Source organism: Protopterus annectens, chromosome 11.part0 (genome assembly GCF_019279795.1).
Source record: "Protopterus annectens isolate FY-2018-M chromosome 11.part0, PAN1.0, whole genome shotgun sequence".
Taxonomy (NCBI): domain Eukaryota; kingdom Metazoa; phylum Chordata; order Ceratodontiformes; family Protopteridae; genus Protopterus; species Protopterus annectens.
In genome coordinates, this window is record NC_056745.1 from 1,414,968,933 (window position 1) to 1,414,988,137 (window position 19,205).

Here is a 19,205-nt window from a genome sequence, read left to right on the forward strand (position 1 = left end):
TTTGTTTCCCATTACAAATTGGACTTGGCCTCCAGGGACAGGGCCAGTTTTGGCTCTACAGTTCTCAAGAGTTTGTTCCATTGAGCCACCCAGGATAGAGGTGCTAGGGACGCGGTCCCATCAAGCAAGAATGAAGGCGAGATTGACAACTTAACATTAAGAAGTTATGTACCTACCATAACGTTCCATGTTAGTTGTCTTCTCTCGCCTTCTTTCTTGTGACCCTCCCTCCTTCCCCTGGCCTGGACAGACCTTGTATAAGAAACTTTTATGCTAAAGACCATTCAGACCTGGTCCTTTTTCCATTTGTAAGTTTCTTCTTCCTTTGGGAGTATTTTATGCTTGGTATTATTGCCCTTTGGCAACAAACGAGATCTGGGTATTTACTGCCTTGCATCATGGGATATGGGGCTGCCTCGAGCTGGTGAAAGAGACTCTCGAGCTTAGCAAGTGCCGAGTCGGAGCCGAGGGATCGGCTCCGAACCCATCAAGCAAGAAAGAAGGCGAGAGAAGACAACTAACATGGAACGTTATGGTAGGTACATAACTTCTTATTATAAAACATTCAACACCTACACAACAAATGTACGATAAAAAACATTACAGGGGGGCTAGTTCCTCTACACAACCCACTCATTTGTATGTACTTACTCAACAATTATGGAGAAAAGCGAGCACACCAGACAGTTGGTCAATAGTAGTGCACCATGCTCTGCTGATCTGGGGATGTAACATACATTGGTCACTGCCAACACATATATGTGGTATTTTAGGAGTCTTTATGGACAAGGACCATCTGAGCTAGTTTTGCAGTGGTAATATCTGTGTAAGTTTTATGACAGTGATGGCGAGCTTAGTTTCCTACCCTGATCCTTGGACCAAACTAACAGCTTTTCTATGCAGTCAGTAGGATCACTTTTCTTTTTAATGCTCTGTGATGTTACACGGGTATGCCACGTACTGAGAATTCCTTACCGCACAGTTATCCCTGATTTTGTTTCCTTCTCTTGCTATTCTTGATTATTGGTTATGTATATTATCATTTTTACTGCATGTTTTACTTACATTCTTGGCTTAGTGGAGTAGTGGGAAATTTAACTAATAGGTCTGGCTCATTTTTGTAAACAAGAAGCGATTAGTTAACCTGATGTATAGCCGGTCTGAGGAATGAGAGACTCCTTTAACATTACAGATGTAATAACTAGGAAAGTGTGTATTCTGAACTTTTGCTTTTCCTAGATCAGTCTAACAAGATCGATAAAGTAAAATCTATCAGCATTGTGCTAGTCAGCAATTGCTAGTAAAAAAAAAAAAAAAAAAAAAAAAAAAAAACATAATCACATCTAGTCACTGCTTTGGAGTTGCTGTAAAGAATACAACCTTATTTTCATTTTGGTTTTCACTTTTAGATCAATTTTAATAGTGATATTGATATGTAAGTGATTTGTGCACCTACTTTTACTGTTTCCTTCTCATTATGTTGTTTTTGTGTGATAATGTTATTGGGTTACATCCTAATGTTACAACAAAAAGTATATCTCTTGCACAGTGATACTGTGTGGTTACTAAAAACTGAAATGCTATAAATACAAAAATATAACAAAGATGTTTCATGGTTATCTGTTTTACTTTTGTGTTGCAGTCTTGCCATCACTGTAAACTGAATATGCAAGAAGGTGATCCAGCGGTGTATGCGGAACGTGCTGGCTATGACAAACTTTGGCACCCTGCCTGTTTCGTGTGCTTCATCTGTAATGAACTACTGGTTGATCTGATATACTTCTGGAAGGATGAGAAACTGTTCTGTGGCAGACACTACTGTGACAGTGAGAAACCCCGATGTGCTGGCTGTGACGAGGTATGCAAGTTATTTGAAGACGCCATTCTTCTGTTGTCTAAAAAAAACAAAATGCCTGTCTGAATGCTAAAAGGCTGGTTAGTAAGACAACCTTAACTGAACTCTACTGGGAGAACAGCTGCTACCCTAGATGCAGATATTTAACTGATTGGTACAGTAGTTAATTGATGTGTTCATATGCTTGAATTAAAACTATCCCTGTTTAAAGATGTGTATAGCTAAGAAAGAAAGAAATATACAAAGTGTTTAGTTACATGTATAAAAGTATGTGCAGCTTGTTAACATTAGATTTACAAGTCTCTGTGTGTGTTTTTTATAAACGCTCCTATATCTGTGTTGAAGGGGCAGCTCAAAATTTTTGAGTCCTAAATCAATGTCCACAGAACTATTTGACAAACAAGTTTTGTAGCTGGCAAAGGAATGATGAATGAAATGTACTTAGCATATCCCTACTGTGAAAGACTTGGAACATGCCTAACTACTCAGGATGCCCCATGTACCTCAGATATGTGAAATGTGGTAAACCTTAAAGTACTGAGCAGTATGGAAAATGTACAATATGCAATGTGTATTTAATGCAAAGATTATATTCACATGCCATTATCTGTTAATGAGCTTATTAGATGCCACAAATCTCTTCTGCGTTCTGTAACCCAGAAATGCTCAAACAAGAGCCAACTGTGTAACAGTGCATGATTTACAGTCTTTTCCGCAAAAAATAATGTTTGGGGAACAGAATGCATTTGAGTACATTCCCGTTTAAGAATGTGGACTATGGGTGTTTCAAAATGCAGCTTTGCACACTGACCAGTTAAATGGGCAATGTATTGTGACCCTGATGTTTAAAGGGCCAGGCTACCAAAAATTTTATTTATTTAACATTTGTTTACAGGGAAAGTATGACTTAGAATGAGCTAATTTCATCGTAAGCCCAGGGAGACATGCTCCAGATGCATGTCTTTCTAACATGGGAGGAAACCAGAGTACCTGGAGGAAATCCACATGAATGCAAAGTGGGCAGGCAGACTCTGCACAGAAGGCACTCCAGCCAACAATCGAACTGGAGAACCTCTTGCTGTGAGGTGACAATGCAAACCATTGAGCTGTCCAAAATGAACATTTACCATCTGCCTTGTAAGATGTGTACTGCCGTGCAACACTACAGCTATGTCAGAAGTGTTAGGAACAGGACCCAAATTAGTAAACTGTCTGTGCTAACTTCAGGACTTGCATGTGCTAGTTATTACCTTGACCCCCCCCCCGTACTATGGTATCTTGATAAAACATAGGTCCAGAATGTGCACCACATCCACTTGTGGTTGTTGCTTCCCCTTTTTCTCTTTCACATTAAAGTGACGCATGCAATGACAAGAGCAGTAGCTTTTTCATCATTGCTTGTGGTTATGATGCCCAACACCTTGAATATTTTTGCTTGAATTTACTGCATCCTATTATGCATTCTTTAGCCATAGCTCCCTCCATATTTGCTACTGACATATGAGGATTTTGCATCTTCCTCCTCCATCTGCTTCATAATGTTGGTGTGGAAAGTCTATACCATTTTTCACAGTAATTGCTTCAAGCATAAATGACCAGCAAAGCCACTCTGATCCAGAGTGAAAATCCCTTCTTTCTCCTCATCTCTTCTTTTTCTCCTTTCAGCTTTTCCCATTAGGGGTCGCCACAGTGGAACAACAGTCTGCAAACTGATTGTGTAGTTTTTACTGTGCCGAGTTGCCAGCCCGGCACCCAACCTTCCACTGAAGGTACACACACGCACGCACTCATACCTAGGGACAATTCCAGTCCACCTGCAGCATGTCTTTGGAATGTGGGAGGAAACCCACATGACGGACCTGCAGACTTTGCACAGAAGGAACCCAGCCAAGAATTAAACCGGAGAACCTCTTGCTGTGAGGCAGCAGTGCTAACCACTGCAGCACCCCAGCCACCTCATAATCTCTACTTGCAAGAAAGTTTATATAGAGATTGTAATTTGCAAATAATTATTTTAGTACAGCACTGCAGAAGTTGAGAAAAGCTAAATGACTTGAAGGATCATACTATAATAACTTAGTGGCATTGAAAACTGATCTCCATCTTTGAAGATCAGCAATTCTGTAAGCAGTACATATATTTCTTCAGTTATATTCCTAGTATTGATCTCTTCACTGTCTTTGCATGATCATTGTGTCCCCTACTGTATGCCACAGACTGCAGAGAGGTCAACCCTGAGCTCATCTAAACAATCCTGTCTTGGTTTGCGATTCATTGACCTTGACTGTTAAAAAGAGGTGTGGCTGCAAACAATAGTAAAATCCCAGTTTTTTAATGACTTTCAGAACTTTTACAGTCAGAGTAATAACTTTACTGCACTTAATTTAGTATTTAGTTATTTATTTTATTTTACATTTGTTTACCGGACAGGTCCATCTGGACACGTGTCCTTTTTCAGCGGAGGCCCAGGGAGAAAAGCTCTAGTTAGTAATTGGACATAGAGTAATACAAAACATAAAGGTCATAAATTTAAATGCGATTAAATACAAATCAATACAAGGAGAAAAGCTCCAGTTAGCATGTAGACAAATCAAAAAAGAATGAAGAACATGGTCATAAATGAAGTAATACAATGCATCAAAGGTCAAAACTTAAATGTGATGAAATATAAATCAGTACAAGACACGTAAAAGTAGTATATACAATGTTATACAATGTAGTATATACAGTGTTAGACAATGTAGTATATGCCGTGTTAGACAATGTAGTGTATGCCGTGTTAGACAATGTAGTGTCTGCAGTGTTAGTGTAGTGTCTGCAGTGTTAGTGTAGTGTCTGCAGTGTTAGTGTAGTAGTGTCTGCAGTGTTAGTGTAGTAGTGTCTGCAGTGTTACAGTGTAGTAGTGTCTGCAGTGTTACAGTGTAGTAGTGTCTGCAGTGTTACAGTGTAGTAGTGTAGTAGTGTCTGCAGTGTTAGTGTAGTGTCTGCAGTGTTACAGTGTAGTGTCTGCAGTGTTACAGTGTAGTGTCTGCAGTGTTACAGTGTAGTGTCTGCAGTGTTACAGTGTAGTGTCTGCAGTGTTACAGTGTAGTGTCTGCAGTGTTACAGTGTAGTGTCTGCAGTGTTACAGTGTAGTGTCTGCAGTGTTACAGTGTAGTGTCTGCAGTGTTACAGTGTAGTGTCTGCAGTGTTAGACAGTGTAGTGTCTGCAGTGTGTTATGGCAAGTAGTAGAGCATATTCCATTCGTAAATTAGAGGAATTTTATGCAAGGATGTGGAGTATAGAGAATCAGGAGGACTCTCTTGAATTTAGACATCAGTGGAAGAATGTTTGAGGTAGGTCACATTGTGATGTTAAAAAATAATCTTAGTTTCTGTGTTTTGCATTAAGCAGGATCAGTTGAGAGTGGGTTCCTATACATCAGCCGGGGTTGGAGCATGGACAGAGTGATTTACTGTGGAGATGATTTTTTAGGCTAGTTTTAAATATTGGTAAGACTTGTATACAGGTAATGTTTACAGGTAGTTAATTCCAGATTTTACCTATGTAGTTTGCAAATCGGGAGTCCCCTGCTTGGTTTTTGGATAAATGGGTTTGTATTTGTTTGTATGAGGACCAGAGTGGTCTGCTGGTAACATAGTGTTGAAGAAGAGTTTCTAATGCTGTTTTTTTATATGGCTCTGACTAGATTTTGTGGGCCATTGTTGTGTATATTTTAGGAGTTGGGGAGCTCTAACCAGTTAAGTTTTAGTGCGAGGCAGTGGTGCGATCTAGCTGGGGAATTTGTGGCATAACTTACAATTTTATTGTAGCAAGATTCAAGTTGTAATTCAGTTTTCTTGAGATTAGTGGGGAAGGGGGCTGCATACAATAATGTGGAGAGTGTGTGTTTGTGCAATGGCTATTTTGGTATTTTTTGGTAAGATGGTGTTTATTCCTATATAGAGTACCAAGTTTATGTACCCTTTTCACTGGCTGGGAAATGTGAATAGCAAATTTGAGTTTGCAGTCAATTTCTACTCCTAAAAATTTAGTGTGTGGTGGTGGTGACAGTATTGTTAGTTGAGGTAATGAAGGAGGTGTTAAGAGAGGGGATGCAGCTTTGTTAGGAAGAAAGACCATTAGTTTGTTTTTTGGGGGGTTTAAGATTAGGTTAGCAGTTGTAAGCCAGGACTCAACTTCATGAAAGGCTTTTTGAGTTTGAGTCTGAAGCTCCAGCAGAGAGGGTGCAGAACAAATCCCTGTGGAGTCATCTGCATGTTGGATGAGAGATTCATGAGTGGTTGCTAGATGGAGGTTGTTAGTAAATATAGAGAATAGAAGTGGGCCTAAGATAGAACCCTGAGGTACTCCAAGGGTGACTGGTAGTAGGGGAGAAAGAGTTTGCTGCCAGGAGACTGCTTGCTGCCATCCAGATAATCTTGGAACCATGCAAGTTTGGGGTTTGAGAAATTTAGTTCAGTGAGGGTATTGAGTAGGTTAGTATGTGAGACCATGTCAAAGGCTTTTATCAGGTCTAGGAAGGTAGAAGAGACATTATTATTATTATTCCTGTGGAAGCTGAAGGTGTTAGTGAAAGACAAGTGTGGTGGTTATGCTGTGGTATGGTCTGAAACCATGTTTGGTATTGGTTAGAAGACTGTTGGTGAGTAGGTAGTTTGTAACCTGTTTATGAATTACTCTCAAGTATTTTAGATAGGGGAGACAATATTGCAAATGGTCTGTAGTTATTTAGTTCTGTTGATGGGCCACCTTTATGTAGGGGAATGATAATAGGAGGTTTTCCAGATGGGAGGGACCTGGTGTTCAGCTATGGGTCTATTACTTTGTAAAGAGACGGGATATGTTATACCTTCTGCTGTTAACTGTAGGTATTCAGCAGGTAGACCATCTGCAGCCAGTATGGTGGGTTTTAATTTCTTCAGTAGATGTTTGATAGCATCAGTTGCTACTGGCTGAAGAGAGAATAATAGTGAGGTGGTATTTGTGGGGATGTTGGGTTTGGTTGTTGAGGGAGTTTGACTCTTGGATAGTTCTAGGATGGTTTCTGTAAAGTATTTGTTAAATTAAGTAGCAATATTGTCTGAGTTGTTGTTAGTGGTGGAGGGGATGTTCCTGTATTGGTAGAAGGATCTTGTTTACAGTGGACCAGAATTTTTTGTGGATTTTTGTGGTGTCTGGATTGTATTTCTGTGTAGTAGTTAACCTTATCTGTTTTAATTTGTTTCTCAGCTTTGTTTCTGAGTTCCTAATAAGCTTGTTGTGTGGTTTGGGATTTGTTTGATTTCCAGTGAGACCAAGCCTAGTCTCTACATTTGAGAAGATTGTGTTTCTTTTTTTAGCCATGGGACATAGATTTAACATGTATTTGTCTAATGGGTGCTTGTGAGTTTAGGATGGAGAAGAAGGTAGTATTGAAGTAATTAATGGCATCTTGAAGTGATTGTTTTAATGGTGTCCAATTGCAATGTTTCAGTATTTTTACAACTTTGTTGGGGTCAAGTTCCTTTTTGTTTCTCATTTGTAGTAGAATAGGTTCTTTGGTTGGGTTTCTTCTTTTTCTGATCAAATAAGTGGGATAATGAGCACTGAGGGAGTCTGGGAGACAACTTGAGTAGGGCCTGTTAACATCCAATCTAAAGTGGACTGTTGGAGGATTTGTTAATTCTGTTGGGTCCTTGGATGAGCTGTGAGAAGCCATGTAGGTTTATACACTGCTTGGGATTTGGAGAATTGCAATCTGACCAGTCTAAGTTGAGATCACCCATTATAAGTGTTTCCTGGGGTAAGTTATTGCTACCCCAGTGTAGGATGTTTTCTAGCTATGGGATATTATCCCCTGGTGGTGTGTAGAGACCTAATATGTATATATGTTTCTTGGGGTTGAGATTTAGTTTGGCAGATATTATTTCTGCGTTTTTAAGTTGTAAGGTTTTGTCAACTAGTGTGTCTACCGAGAGGTGTTTTTTTTTAAAGGGTAGGGCAACACCACCACCTCTTCTGTTTATTCTGTCAGTACGCAAGATGTAACCTGGAGGTAGTATTTCATTACTGTTGGTGTTTGGGTTTAGCCATGTCTCTGTAAGTAGTGCAATGTCTGGTGAGTAATGAGAGATGTTAGCGTGGAGATCATGGATTTTGTTGTTAATGCTTCTTACATTCATATTTAGTATTAAACTATCTGCTATGTCCCTATTGGGAATGATTGATGCTTGGTTGTTGAGTTGTGGGGCACAGATTAAGATTGTGACTTTGCTGATGGGGTCGGGACTTGCTGATGGGGTCAGGGTTGGGATGAATGTCTCCACTTAGAGCTAACTTTGAGGCTATTTGGACAATACATCTCAGCAGTTTGCTAACATTTTTGTCATTTCAAGGAAATAGTGAGAGAGTTTTGATAGTTTAGTGATGGGAGCTTAATCTGGGTGAAGGTTGTGCTGGTGAAGATAGAACTACCTATAGCTATGTTAACTGGCTTGATAGGCAGAGATTGGGTGGACTGGAGGGGGTTGGGGATCTCTGGGTGATAAGTGATCTTGGTTGCTACTATCACTAAAGTTAGTGAGGATATTAGAAATGTAATCGGGCGTATGGTTTTAGTAGTATTTTGGTAGGGCATGGGTTTGTTCAACTTAGCAGGCAAATTTTTGGTGGTCATATCACTTGTGTGGTACAACTAATGTATTTCACTGAAGTTTTCAAGAGGGAATGTAATTATATGGTGTATGAATTGATAGGAAATTTGTGTGGGAATGAGGGAGGATGTTTGTGCTGCAGTTTGTGTGGGAATGAGGGAGGATGTTTGTGGTGGAGAGTTTTAGAGGACGGGTTATCTGATTGAAGTAGGAGTGGGGGTGTGGCCTTGTAACTATAAATCTAGGGAGGACAGGGGTGGGTGGGAATGGGGGTGTAGGGTAGGGAAGCAGAGTGGAGCCCGGGTGAAGCGAGGGCAGAATGGAGCAGGCCAGAAGCCAGAATCTGAGAAACAATTAGTGCGAATGCACTCTGGTAAGAAAAAAAAGTTAACAAGTTTGTAAAAGTCCTGATGGATACCAAGTTAAACCCTCATGATTAGCTGTGAAGGGGAAAATTAGTTAAGTTAGGTGATGTCTTTCTTTTTATAATGGTGGATAGTCTTTCTTTTTATAATAGTGGATCATGGGAGAGCCTGAATCACACCAGAAAATGGCTGGGATATACAACAGCTGCCATCCTGACTGAGGCGAGTAGCAACAGTATTTATAATAAACTCCAGCTAGATTTACGAGCTTCACCAGTATAGGTATTGCATTTTAAATTGAAATATACAGTTATAGGGTGTAACATACAGGTTTCCTTTCCTGGCTGTTAATTCTGTCAGATTTTAATTGTATCCCGACTTGGGTTTACTGTCTGTTGACATGCTTTATCCCTACAGGTACGGGACTGTTTAGTAGGATGGCAGGGACTGTGTATCTATAAAATGATGAAGAAAGGGGGATAAATTAAGTAAAAAAAAAAAAAGTACAAAAGATGCAGACAGGCTAGAATGCCAAACTATGATCGTAGCTTTGAGTGATAATTACCAGCTTTCAATTAAAACATGCATGTACAGTATAATATGTAGTCGTTCAAAAAGTTCTGCATAAACCAAACCACGTGTAGCAAGTTAACAACAACTTATAGATGGCTACGGACAGTATTAAATGCGTCCATTAAGTCACAGTTCTATACCCCTTAGTTGGGCTATAAAGGCTAGGGAAACGACTACAACAGAGAAGTACAAAATCCCATAAGTTCAATGCAATCAAGCATAGTGGTGAATGCAGGCAGTGACAAGCATCGCAACATGAGGTGTTTCAGAAGCACTCATTTGCAATTCAAACCAAACAAGTAGTTATATGCAGTGGGTGACTTAGACATTTTCTGCTGGTAATAGTGAAAAATATCAGTTCCCTCGCATTACAGTAGTAGTCAGTACACTGTAATGTGATTAAGAATGTAGCATAGAACCGATATTAATGCATGTTGGTCTGCATAATGACAATAGTGAAAAATGGCACAGAAAACTTACCATCAGAAGCTCTCACATCAGGGTGTGTGGCTGTTGGTTTTAAAAATGGTGCTGGGGGTTTATTAATACTCTGGATGTCTACTACTTGATAGGGGGAGGGGTCTAGTGACGGAGTGGCCAATTGGAGGGAAAAGTATGAACCAGAACCCAGAATCTAAGAAACAATCCGTGCAAATGTGCTCTGGCATGAGAAAAAGTTAACAAGTTTGTAAAACCGAACTCCTGTTTGATACCAAAACCAAAGTCCTGTTTGATACCAAATAAACTCTCACGATTAGCTGGGAAGGGGAAAATTATTAAGTTAAGTGATGTATTTCCTTTTATAATAGTGGGAAAGCCTGAATCAGACCAGAAAATGGCCAGGTTGTACAACAGCTGCCGTCCTGAGTGAGGTGAGTAGCAACAGTATTTATAATAAACTCCAGCTAGATTTACGAACTTGGCCAGTATAATTTAGCCAAAACCAAGAAAAAATAGAGCAATTTCACCAAGGCACGACTTAACTTGTATTTTCCAGTCGAACAAGCTTTATTAAAACACACTTTCTTCAGAATAAAACCATAAACTCTTATCACCACAGATGCATTATCGTCCTCTAGTAACTTCCTCAGATGAAATAGAAATGCATACCTTTTACAATTCTTCCCCTGAAATACCCTCCACTTAATTGGTACTACTATCCAACTGGTGTATATTCTTAATGTGATCACATATACTTAATAAATATTCATCCCTATAAAGCGTCTTTTAAGAAATTCCTTTAAAACAGTTCTACACACATACATAAATGTCCACAAAACCTTCTCTAAACTCTATTAAATATACATATACATATAAATACTAATACAATTTAATTTTATACATGTTAAAAACCTTTTAAAACCCGCTATTCTTCCATAAAACTATGTACAATAGCACCATCTTGTGTCCAAAGATGGAATTAAGTGCTATACATGTGCTTTTCGATAAATGTTTCAAATAGTAGTATTTTGTGAAATAGCAAAGGATTTTTTTTTCCTTTTTGGCCAAAATAAATTGTTACTGCACATACACTTTGATATTGCAGTCCTTAGCTTTCAACCTAAGCTAAGTATTACTGCATTTTTCAAACCAAAGGTCGTACTTCTAAAGTTAATATAAACAATTCCTATTCTTCTTTAGACCAAAGAATATATTTTTTCAGAAACACTAAAGTTTTGCAGCCCTTAGCTTTAAAACTGGAGCAAGTGATACCGCATCATTCAGACCTGGGAATCTAGTAGCTTCCAGTGATAGTTGCCAAAGTAGTTCTTTGTATTCAATGGAAGTCTCCCATGGACCTCCTCTTATGTCCTTTGGAATTCATTCCATTACAAATAATTAAAATTTTCCTTCTTGACAACTTATTGTATGTCTATAAAGAGCATTTTTAGTACATTTTGTTTTAATTTCATAGTTATGCTCATATTGTTTTTTTAACTTTTTCTGATTTACCTACATAAAATGCTTCACAGTGGTCACAAAGCCCTATGTACACTATACCACTAGTGTCACAATTCGCATAATCCCTACCAAGTCCCATCCCTACTACTAACCAGAATAGTATCTCTCGTAAAAATATATGGACACTGGGAGCATTGTCCACATTTAAAGGGCCCCTTCTTTGCCCTCTTTACACTTAGGGCCATCTTTTTTACCTTCTAATATAGCCTTTGGACTTATACCCCTTCTGTATGTACATCTTAAAGGGTTGTCAAAAATCTCCTCTAAGTCGGATAAGTCACCAAATCTGTTCCTTTCTTCTAATAATTTTCTTATTCTTCCTGCATCTCCATTATAATCTGTCACAAAATTTCTTTCACCTTCAAAATTCACTGTTTTAACCTTTTCTTTACTAGGCCCTGTTGTGTCCCCCAAAATGGGTTTATACCTATCCTGCCTTCCTTCTCTAACTTCTTTTTCTATGTTATTTATAAATTCCTAGGGATAACCTATTTCTATAAACATTTCCCTCAGTATTTTACATTCTTGATCAAAATCACATTCTCTAGATGTCCTGTGACTACCCCTAACATATATTGTCCTTTAACAATTCCTTTTTTTTGGTGTAGGGGATGTTGTATGCTAAATATGAATTTGAAAAAGTTTCTTTCCGATAAACCTTTGAACTGAAAATACCTTTCCATTTCTTTATAGAAATGTCCACATATTCCAATTCATCGTTGTTAATCTTGTATGTAAAATTTAAAAAAATCAGTTGATTCTGATATACAATTTAAAAATTCAAAAAACATGCTTTCAGAGCTTATCCATAAACACATGTCGTCCAGGTAGCACTTGTACAGTTTCCAACATTTTACATATTTGGAGTTTATAATGTATTTTTCCTCCCAAATTGAAAGAATTATGTTTGCATATGTAGGGGCACACCTTGCCCCCATCGCTACTTCCTGTACTTGTTTAAAAACTCCCCTTCATAACGTATAAAATAATTTTGTAAAACCATTTCTGTCCTGGTTAAAATGAGATAAGTCTCCGTTATTAAACTTACCATACTTTATTAGGGCTTCCTCAAACCATTTCAATCCTTCTTCATATGGTATTGGTGAGAATAAGTCTATTATGTCAATAGTTATATGATGAGAGAATGATTTTTATAACTCATTTGTTAAACTACGTAGTAAATCCCAAGAATCCTTAACTACACCTTGGCTTCCTAACACCATGTCTTTAAGATTAGTGTCCAGCCATCTGGCCAAAGGTGTTGTTATAGACCCTTCTGAGGACACTGTAGACCTCATAGGTGGGTCTTCTATATCTGTGCACTTTTGGAATCCCAAAGATGGTTGGTATTTTTGTTTTTTCTACGTATAAAAATTTCTATACTTATTAGTCCTTCCCAACGGTAAGTCATTTAAAATTAAATAGATTTTTCTATTACCTATATTTATTTCATTAACTGAGACTCTGACGTATCTATTTGTATTTTCCAATATGTCCATCTTTCCTTCATACACCATTTGGTCCATAAGCACTGTCCCCCCTCCCTTATCTGGTCTCATCACCCTTAAAGCAGTGTCCTCTCATTTCATTTAATAATTTGTTTTCTACCTTTATCTTATACCCTGTCTTACTCTTTGAAAGTTCCAATCTTATTTTTCTCTCCATTATTACCTCAAAATGTTTTAATTGTGGGTGTAAGGGTGGGTTGTATGTGCTTTTCCTTCTTAATGCCTTCTTACCTTGTGGGTTTATGTTCTGTCCTTTAAAGAAAAGCTTGACGTTTTTCTTCCTCAAAAAATAATTTTAAATCAATTGGTACTTTATAATTTAGGTAGCTAACAGTGCTACAGCTTGTATTGCATTTTACATTGAAATATACTGTTATAGGGTATAACATACAGGTTTCCTTTCCTGGCTGAATTGTCTGATTTTAATTGTATCCCGACTTGGGTTTACTGTTGTGTGACGTGCTTTATCCCTAGAGGTACAGGACTGTTCAGTAGGATGGCAGGGACTGTGTAAAGGTTTCCTTTCCTGGCTGTTCTGTCAGATTTTAGTTGTATCCTGACTTTGTATGATTTTCTCACAGAAGTTGATTTAAGTTCTCTTTGAATTCTGTGGTATCTGATTTTGTTTTTCTCTTATAATTTTTTATTCATTTGAAGCTGAATATGGATTCATTAAATGAGTATGCTATTAATGGTTTGCTAAAGCACAAATATCTGGTACAGAGTAATAAATGCAAGTATATTTAAAGGTAATACCTGATAAAACTGGTAATCTGTGATGATCTTGTCTAAACTTGAATGATTTGCTTACCATTATTAGTAGTAAATGTAGATTTACTGATTGCTCTTGTTCAATTGGCACATCTTTGAGTACTGTTGTGCTGTATATTAATGACTGGACTGGTGAGATAATGTTAGACAAAGAGCAAATAGAACACATTTAGAAAGGATGCGTTTGCAAAGAGCACTCGACCCCTATGAAACAAGATGATGCCCCTGACAACTTTAGAGTTCTGGATATAAGAATTCAGCAATCTGAGAATTCAGAGTGTTTAGAAGTAAATAAAATAATAAAATAAAGGAGGAAGTTCACAACAAATAATGAAGAAAAGGTTTATAGTGCCTGAATATTTGAACTGTATCTTACTGAAATTGGTACGCCTTGTTTGCTCTAGCATAGACTAGATCCAGGCCTGCTGAATCTAGCTTTGTTTATATGCTTGTTGTTTGTTTGCTTGCTATTTCCCTGGAAGCTAATTCCACCTAATACGCAACTTCTCAGCGCTTCTGTGGATCACTAGTGATATCTGCATTGCTTACTGTACTTATTTCCTTGTTTCACTTGAAAGAAAGTTACTGTTTGTCGTTTTTGCATTTAGTTACTTCTAACACATTGCACTCAAGTTACCTGGCACTTGCTCACTAAAGCAATTATATAAGTCAGCACTAAAAATTAAAAGCACTACACCCTCACTCCCCACTGGCCCTTGTTTTCAATTAAGGATTTCCCAATATTATTCTAGCATGTCCAAAGGTCAGTTGTCAATCTCCTCTCCAGTCCAGCTGGTGAATCTGGGAATCTTGAGGCAATGTTATAACTGCCTCATGTACACAGACAACCCTCTCCTCCTCCCACATAACACAAATACTTGCGAGAGATGCAGCTATTTAGCCAAACTGGAGGCTGAGCTCTCTCAACTCAGGACTGGCAAGACCAGACAGGAGGAGAAGGCAACTACACACACCACAAAACCAGCCTCACATAATGCTACCACTCCACTGAATCAAACACATAAACACACAAAGACATACTGGAGGCTCTGAGTTAAATTTACCTAAACAGCAGAGGCCTCCAAAGCAGACACCCAAACAACTGCTACCTCAAGACACCCCACAAGCAACACATAAACCACAAAAGCAGTGTGCAAAGCAGTCACAGCCCTTAAGGCCAAATACAACACCAAACATACTTGTCATAGGTGACTCCATAGTCAGACACACTGACGTCCCACTCACCAGGCTGAACAAGGAGAGGGTCACAGTAAGCTGCCTATCGGGCGCTAGAATCCGCCACATAGCACAAGCACTCGGGTCACTCCACGGCAAGTACAAATATGACACAGTCATTGTCCATGCTGGTGTGAACGACCTCAGACGTACCTCCCTGGACTACATGAAAAGAGACATAGAGGAGCTCTCTGATTATGTAGCCCAGGCAGGTATGACCCTAACCCTGAGCAGTATCCTTCCTTCACCAAGAATGATGCCACAATATAGAGACAAGATGATCAGCTTTAACAATTGGCTTAATGTCTGGTGTCATTCAAAGGGGATCCAGTGTCTGTCTGCCTGGGATGACATGCTTGACAAGCCACGCTGCTTAAGAGACGGCTTGCACCTGTCACCCTGGGATTCCGGATATTGGCTAAGGCTCTTGCCACCCCATAGTGCCTTTTTAGGCAAGGCTCAAATTCTAAACCTACCACCCTAGAAAACAAAAATGGGAAGAAACTGAGGGTAATGCTGCTCAATGCCAGAAGTCTAAATCTCAAAATGCACGCACTCGAGGTCCTTCTCAGTATGAAGAACATCGATGTCTGTGCTGTAACTGAAACCTGGTTCAAGGCTCCTGAGAGCACCCGGCACTATTAGGTTTTACCTCATATCATGCGTTCCGCCCCAAAACCCGGACCACACCACAAAAGGAGGGGTGTATCCATATTCATAAAGGATACCCACACCTCCAGGTTGGTGGCAATGCACAAGCTCGGAAACCATCCAGGTGCAACTAACCATAGGCAAAACTGCTCTACAAATTGTAGCATGCTACAGGCCACCCTCTCAAACTCAGGAACCCCACACAGCCTTCCTGAAGACACTGGAGGGTATAAATGTATCTCCAAACACCATCATATTGGGTGACTTCAACTACCCGAATATAGACTGGGAACATTACTCAAGCCCTAACTTTCTAGCCCAACGGTTCCTGGAGTTCATAAATTCAAATGCCATGGAACAGCTAGTCACTGTTCCCACGAGAGGAGAAAATATACTAGATCTCATTGTCACAAACATGGGGACAAAATGCTCCACACGGAAGTATATCCCTCATTGGTGAGATCTGATCATAAACTAATCTCACTGAATATCCACATCCTCCCCCCACCTCATATACAAAAGACCATAGTGAAGAACTTCTCTAAAGCAAACTTCACACTACTCAAGACTGGTGTGGTATCCTTCAAGGCCCCTGAGCCAGAGGAAACCACAACCCAAGCTGCGGAAGCCCTTACAAATGCCTTCTATGAACACCTCCAGGACTGCATGGATCAGGCAATCCCAAATAAAACCAAGACCCTTTCCACAAAGGGCAAACGTCCAGTCTGGTGGACCCCAGCCATTAACAAACTTTACAATAAGAGGAGAAAGCTATTACATGATAGAACAAAATCCATAAAGAGGAAGTCAGCCCTGATCATTATTAGTAAAACATACGAGCACTCATAAAATCAACTAAGGCCAATTTTGAGAGAAAAATTGCCATGGATTCAAAGGACAATCATAAGGCCTTTTTCAGCTATGTTAGGAACCTGGGTGGAAACTCCCAGATATGCTCAGAATTAGTCCAAAATGATACAAAAATCACTGAACCCACAGACATTGCCAACATACTGGCAGACAGGTTCAGTGCAAACTTCACCCCTCTCCCCTAAAGGAGAGATAACTATCCCAGCCGAGTGTAGCCTCCCGGACATCTCAAATGCGCAGGTGAAAGCTGCTCTCTCTAAAGCTAAAAACACAGCATCAATGGGACCGGATGGTGTCCCCGGCTGTGTGCTACACGAGCTAAATGAGGAATTAAACCCGCACATAAGGCAGCTGTTTAATCTCAGCCTTACCACAGGATACGTGCCCAAGGAGTGGCGACGGCAACTGTGGTCCCACTCCACAAAGGCGCCTCTACAGACCCTGGTAATTACCGCCCCATAAGCTTAACAAGTCTAGTCTGCAAAGCTATGGAGAGGATTATAATGGAGCTCATAAACAAAGATATAGGGGACTTGCAGACATTGGACCCGACCCAGTTTGGCTTTGTCAAGGGAAGATCATGCCTTTTGAACTTGGTCGACTTCTTGAAACAGTCACCAAGGCCATTGATGAGGAAAGGCAGTCCATACAGCCTACCTTGACCTTGCAAAGGCTTTCGACACAATACCCCACTCGGGTATTGTAGAAAAACTTGCCAGCTTAAATGTAAACCCATATGTCACAAGATGGGTTGCAAACTGGCTTAAGGACAGAACCCACAGGGTTAGAGTTGCTGGCGCTGTGTCAGACTCCAAGCCGGTCACAAGTGGTGTCCCACAGGGCTCGGTCCTTGGCCCCTATTGTTTGGCATCTACTTCTCAGAAGTACAGGCCAACATGGGAGGACTTTGGCTGACAAAGTTTGCAGACGACTGCAAACTGGGCGCCATAGTGGAAAGTGCATCGGACACGGATATCCTTCAGAAGGGACTCACGGAAACAGATAGCTGGTGCCAGAGCCATGGCCTGAAGTTAAACGCCAAAAAATGTATAGTCATACCCTTCTGGAAAAACAAGGTAACCTCAAGCTACCATATAGGTGGCAATCCACTAAGCACAGAAGAGGTTACCAGGGACCTGGGGACCCAGGTTGACAGTGGCCTTTCTTTTGACACTCACGTTGCTAAAGTGGTTAGAAAGACCTTCAACATTGCCCACCTGATCATGAAGGGATTCGCATCCAGATCTAGTGAGGTCATTGTTCCCCTGTACTCTTCACTTATCAGACCAATGATAGAGTACAATGCCCCATTCGGGATGTATCTCACCCGACATCTGCAGCAATTGGAGAGACCCCAAAAGTTCCTCACCAAAAGGATAAAGGGACTCCAAAATCTGTCATACGCTGCCAGATTGAAGAAACTCCAGCTCTATTCAGTCGCATGTCTGCTCAGAGGTGACATGTGCCTGACATACAAGGCCATGTCCAACCTGGAATTAATGGACATGCTCCACCTCAAAAAATCCAAATCCACCAAAACCACTAGAGCAAGCGACTTAAACCTTAGCACGGATATAAATAGGACGTGCTGGAGGGATAGATTTATCACTCAGACTCCCTGTGGAATAAAATCCTGGTCCATGTGAGGCAGAGCACCTCGCTGACTCTGTTCAAGAGAAATCTAGATCTGTGGATGGGAGATCGTAGGTTTACCCCGGGAATCATCTCTGTGTCACTGCTGGACAGAGGCACAACAAACTAATGGGCACAGTATTTTTTCATATAAGGGGTGGCGTAAGCCACAAAAATTTGGGCTAGGCTTATAAATGCCTTAGGGCAGATAGCCTAGTATAAACCTATGAACCTATAAAAAGAAGCTGATAAATGTCTGTAAAGAGAATACATACTAAAAAGAACACTGCTTTTGTTATGTAACGCACAGATTACAAGGAATGATTCTGTCAGAAATGCTCAATTAAAAGGCAGCATGTTTCCAAAAGAGAAGGTAGAAAAAAGAGGCAAGGGGCAGGTGAAAAGGAAGAAATTGAACATGGAAGGTGTGAAAAACTGAGAGTCTGCCAGCCCAGCCAGATAGAATTTTATAAATAATTCTATGTCATTGTAAATATTAATATGATCCACAGGCTTGTGTAACAAATGTAAGAAAACATATGTTCTGAGCTTCAAAAATGTAACCACAGTGCACCCTGCTGGGAGAAAGTTGATTAAAGCATTTTATGACTGATCTCGAGCTAGGAGAAGGGATGTCTGGGCTACAGAATTATTTCTATTCCAAGACAGAGATGCTTACTAGGTTTTACATGTAAAGTGTCTTTTTAATGCTGTGGCTTCCTGTCAGGTGCAGATTACAAAAAGAAATGTTAAAATTTTAAATTCTATGTGACCTGAGAAAATCAATTAGAAGTGTCAAGAATGGTGTGATCTGAAATTACTTGGGCAGTACCGTGTATTATCAATTTATGGACAGAAAGAAAGAAATAGCATTTTGTATTTTGTTCTGAAGCTGACAACAACTCACCAGCACGTTGCCTTGTAAGTAGAATTTAGAACTGTTTCTCTTGGGGACATATAGAAATATAGCCAGATTAGTTTAGCTGTTTTTTTATTTATGTCAGACTATCCTACACTGTTGTTTTAATGTATTTTACTGTGATCTCTGAACTCTGTCATTGTGTTGAATGAATAAGTATTGTCTTGTTTTTATTATTTATTATTAAATATTTTAAACCTCTCAACTGTGGCTGTTTTGTGTAGAGA

At 39.7% G+C, this 19,205-nt stretch overlaps 1 protein-coding gene across 1 annotated transcript in view; it reads left to right on the top strand.

The window, feature by feature from the left end:
• The window catches only part of TES (testin LIM domain protein), a 470,958-nt gene that overhangs the window by 390,763 nt on the left and 60,990 nt on the right, over positions 1-19,205 (top strand). The window contains exon 5 of the mRNA XM_044088700.1: positions 1,643-1,858. Coding sequence (XP_043944635.1) covers positions 1,643-1,858 — 216 coding nt within the window. The remainder of the gene's footprint in view (positions 1-1,642; positions 1,859-19,205) is intronic.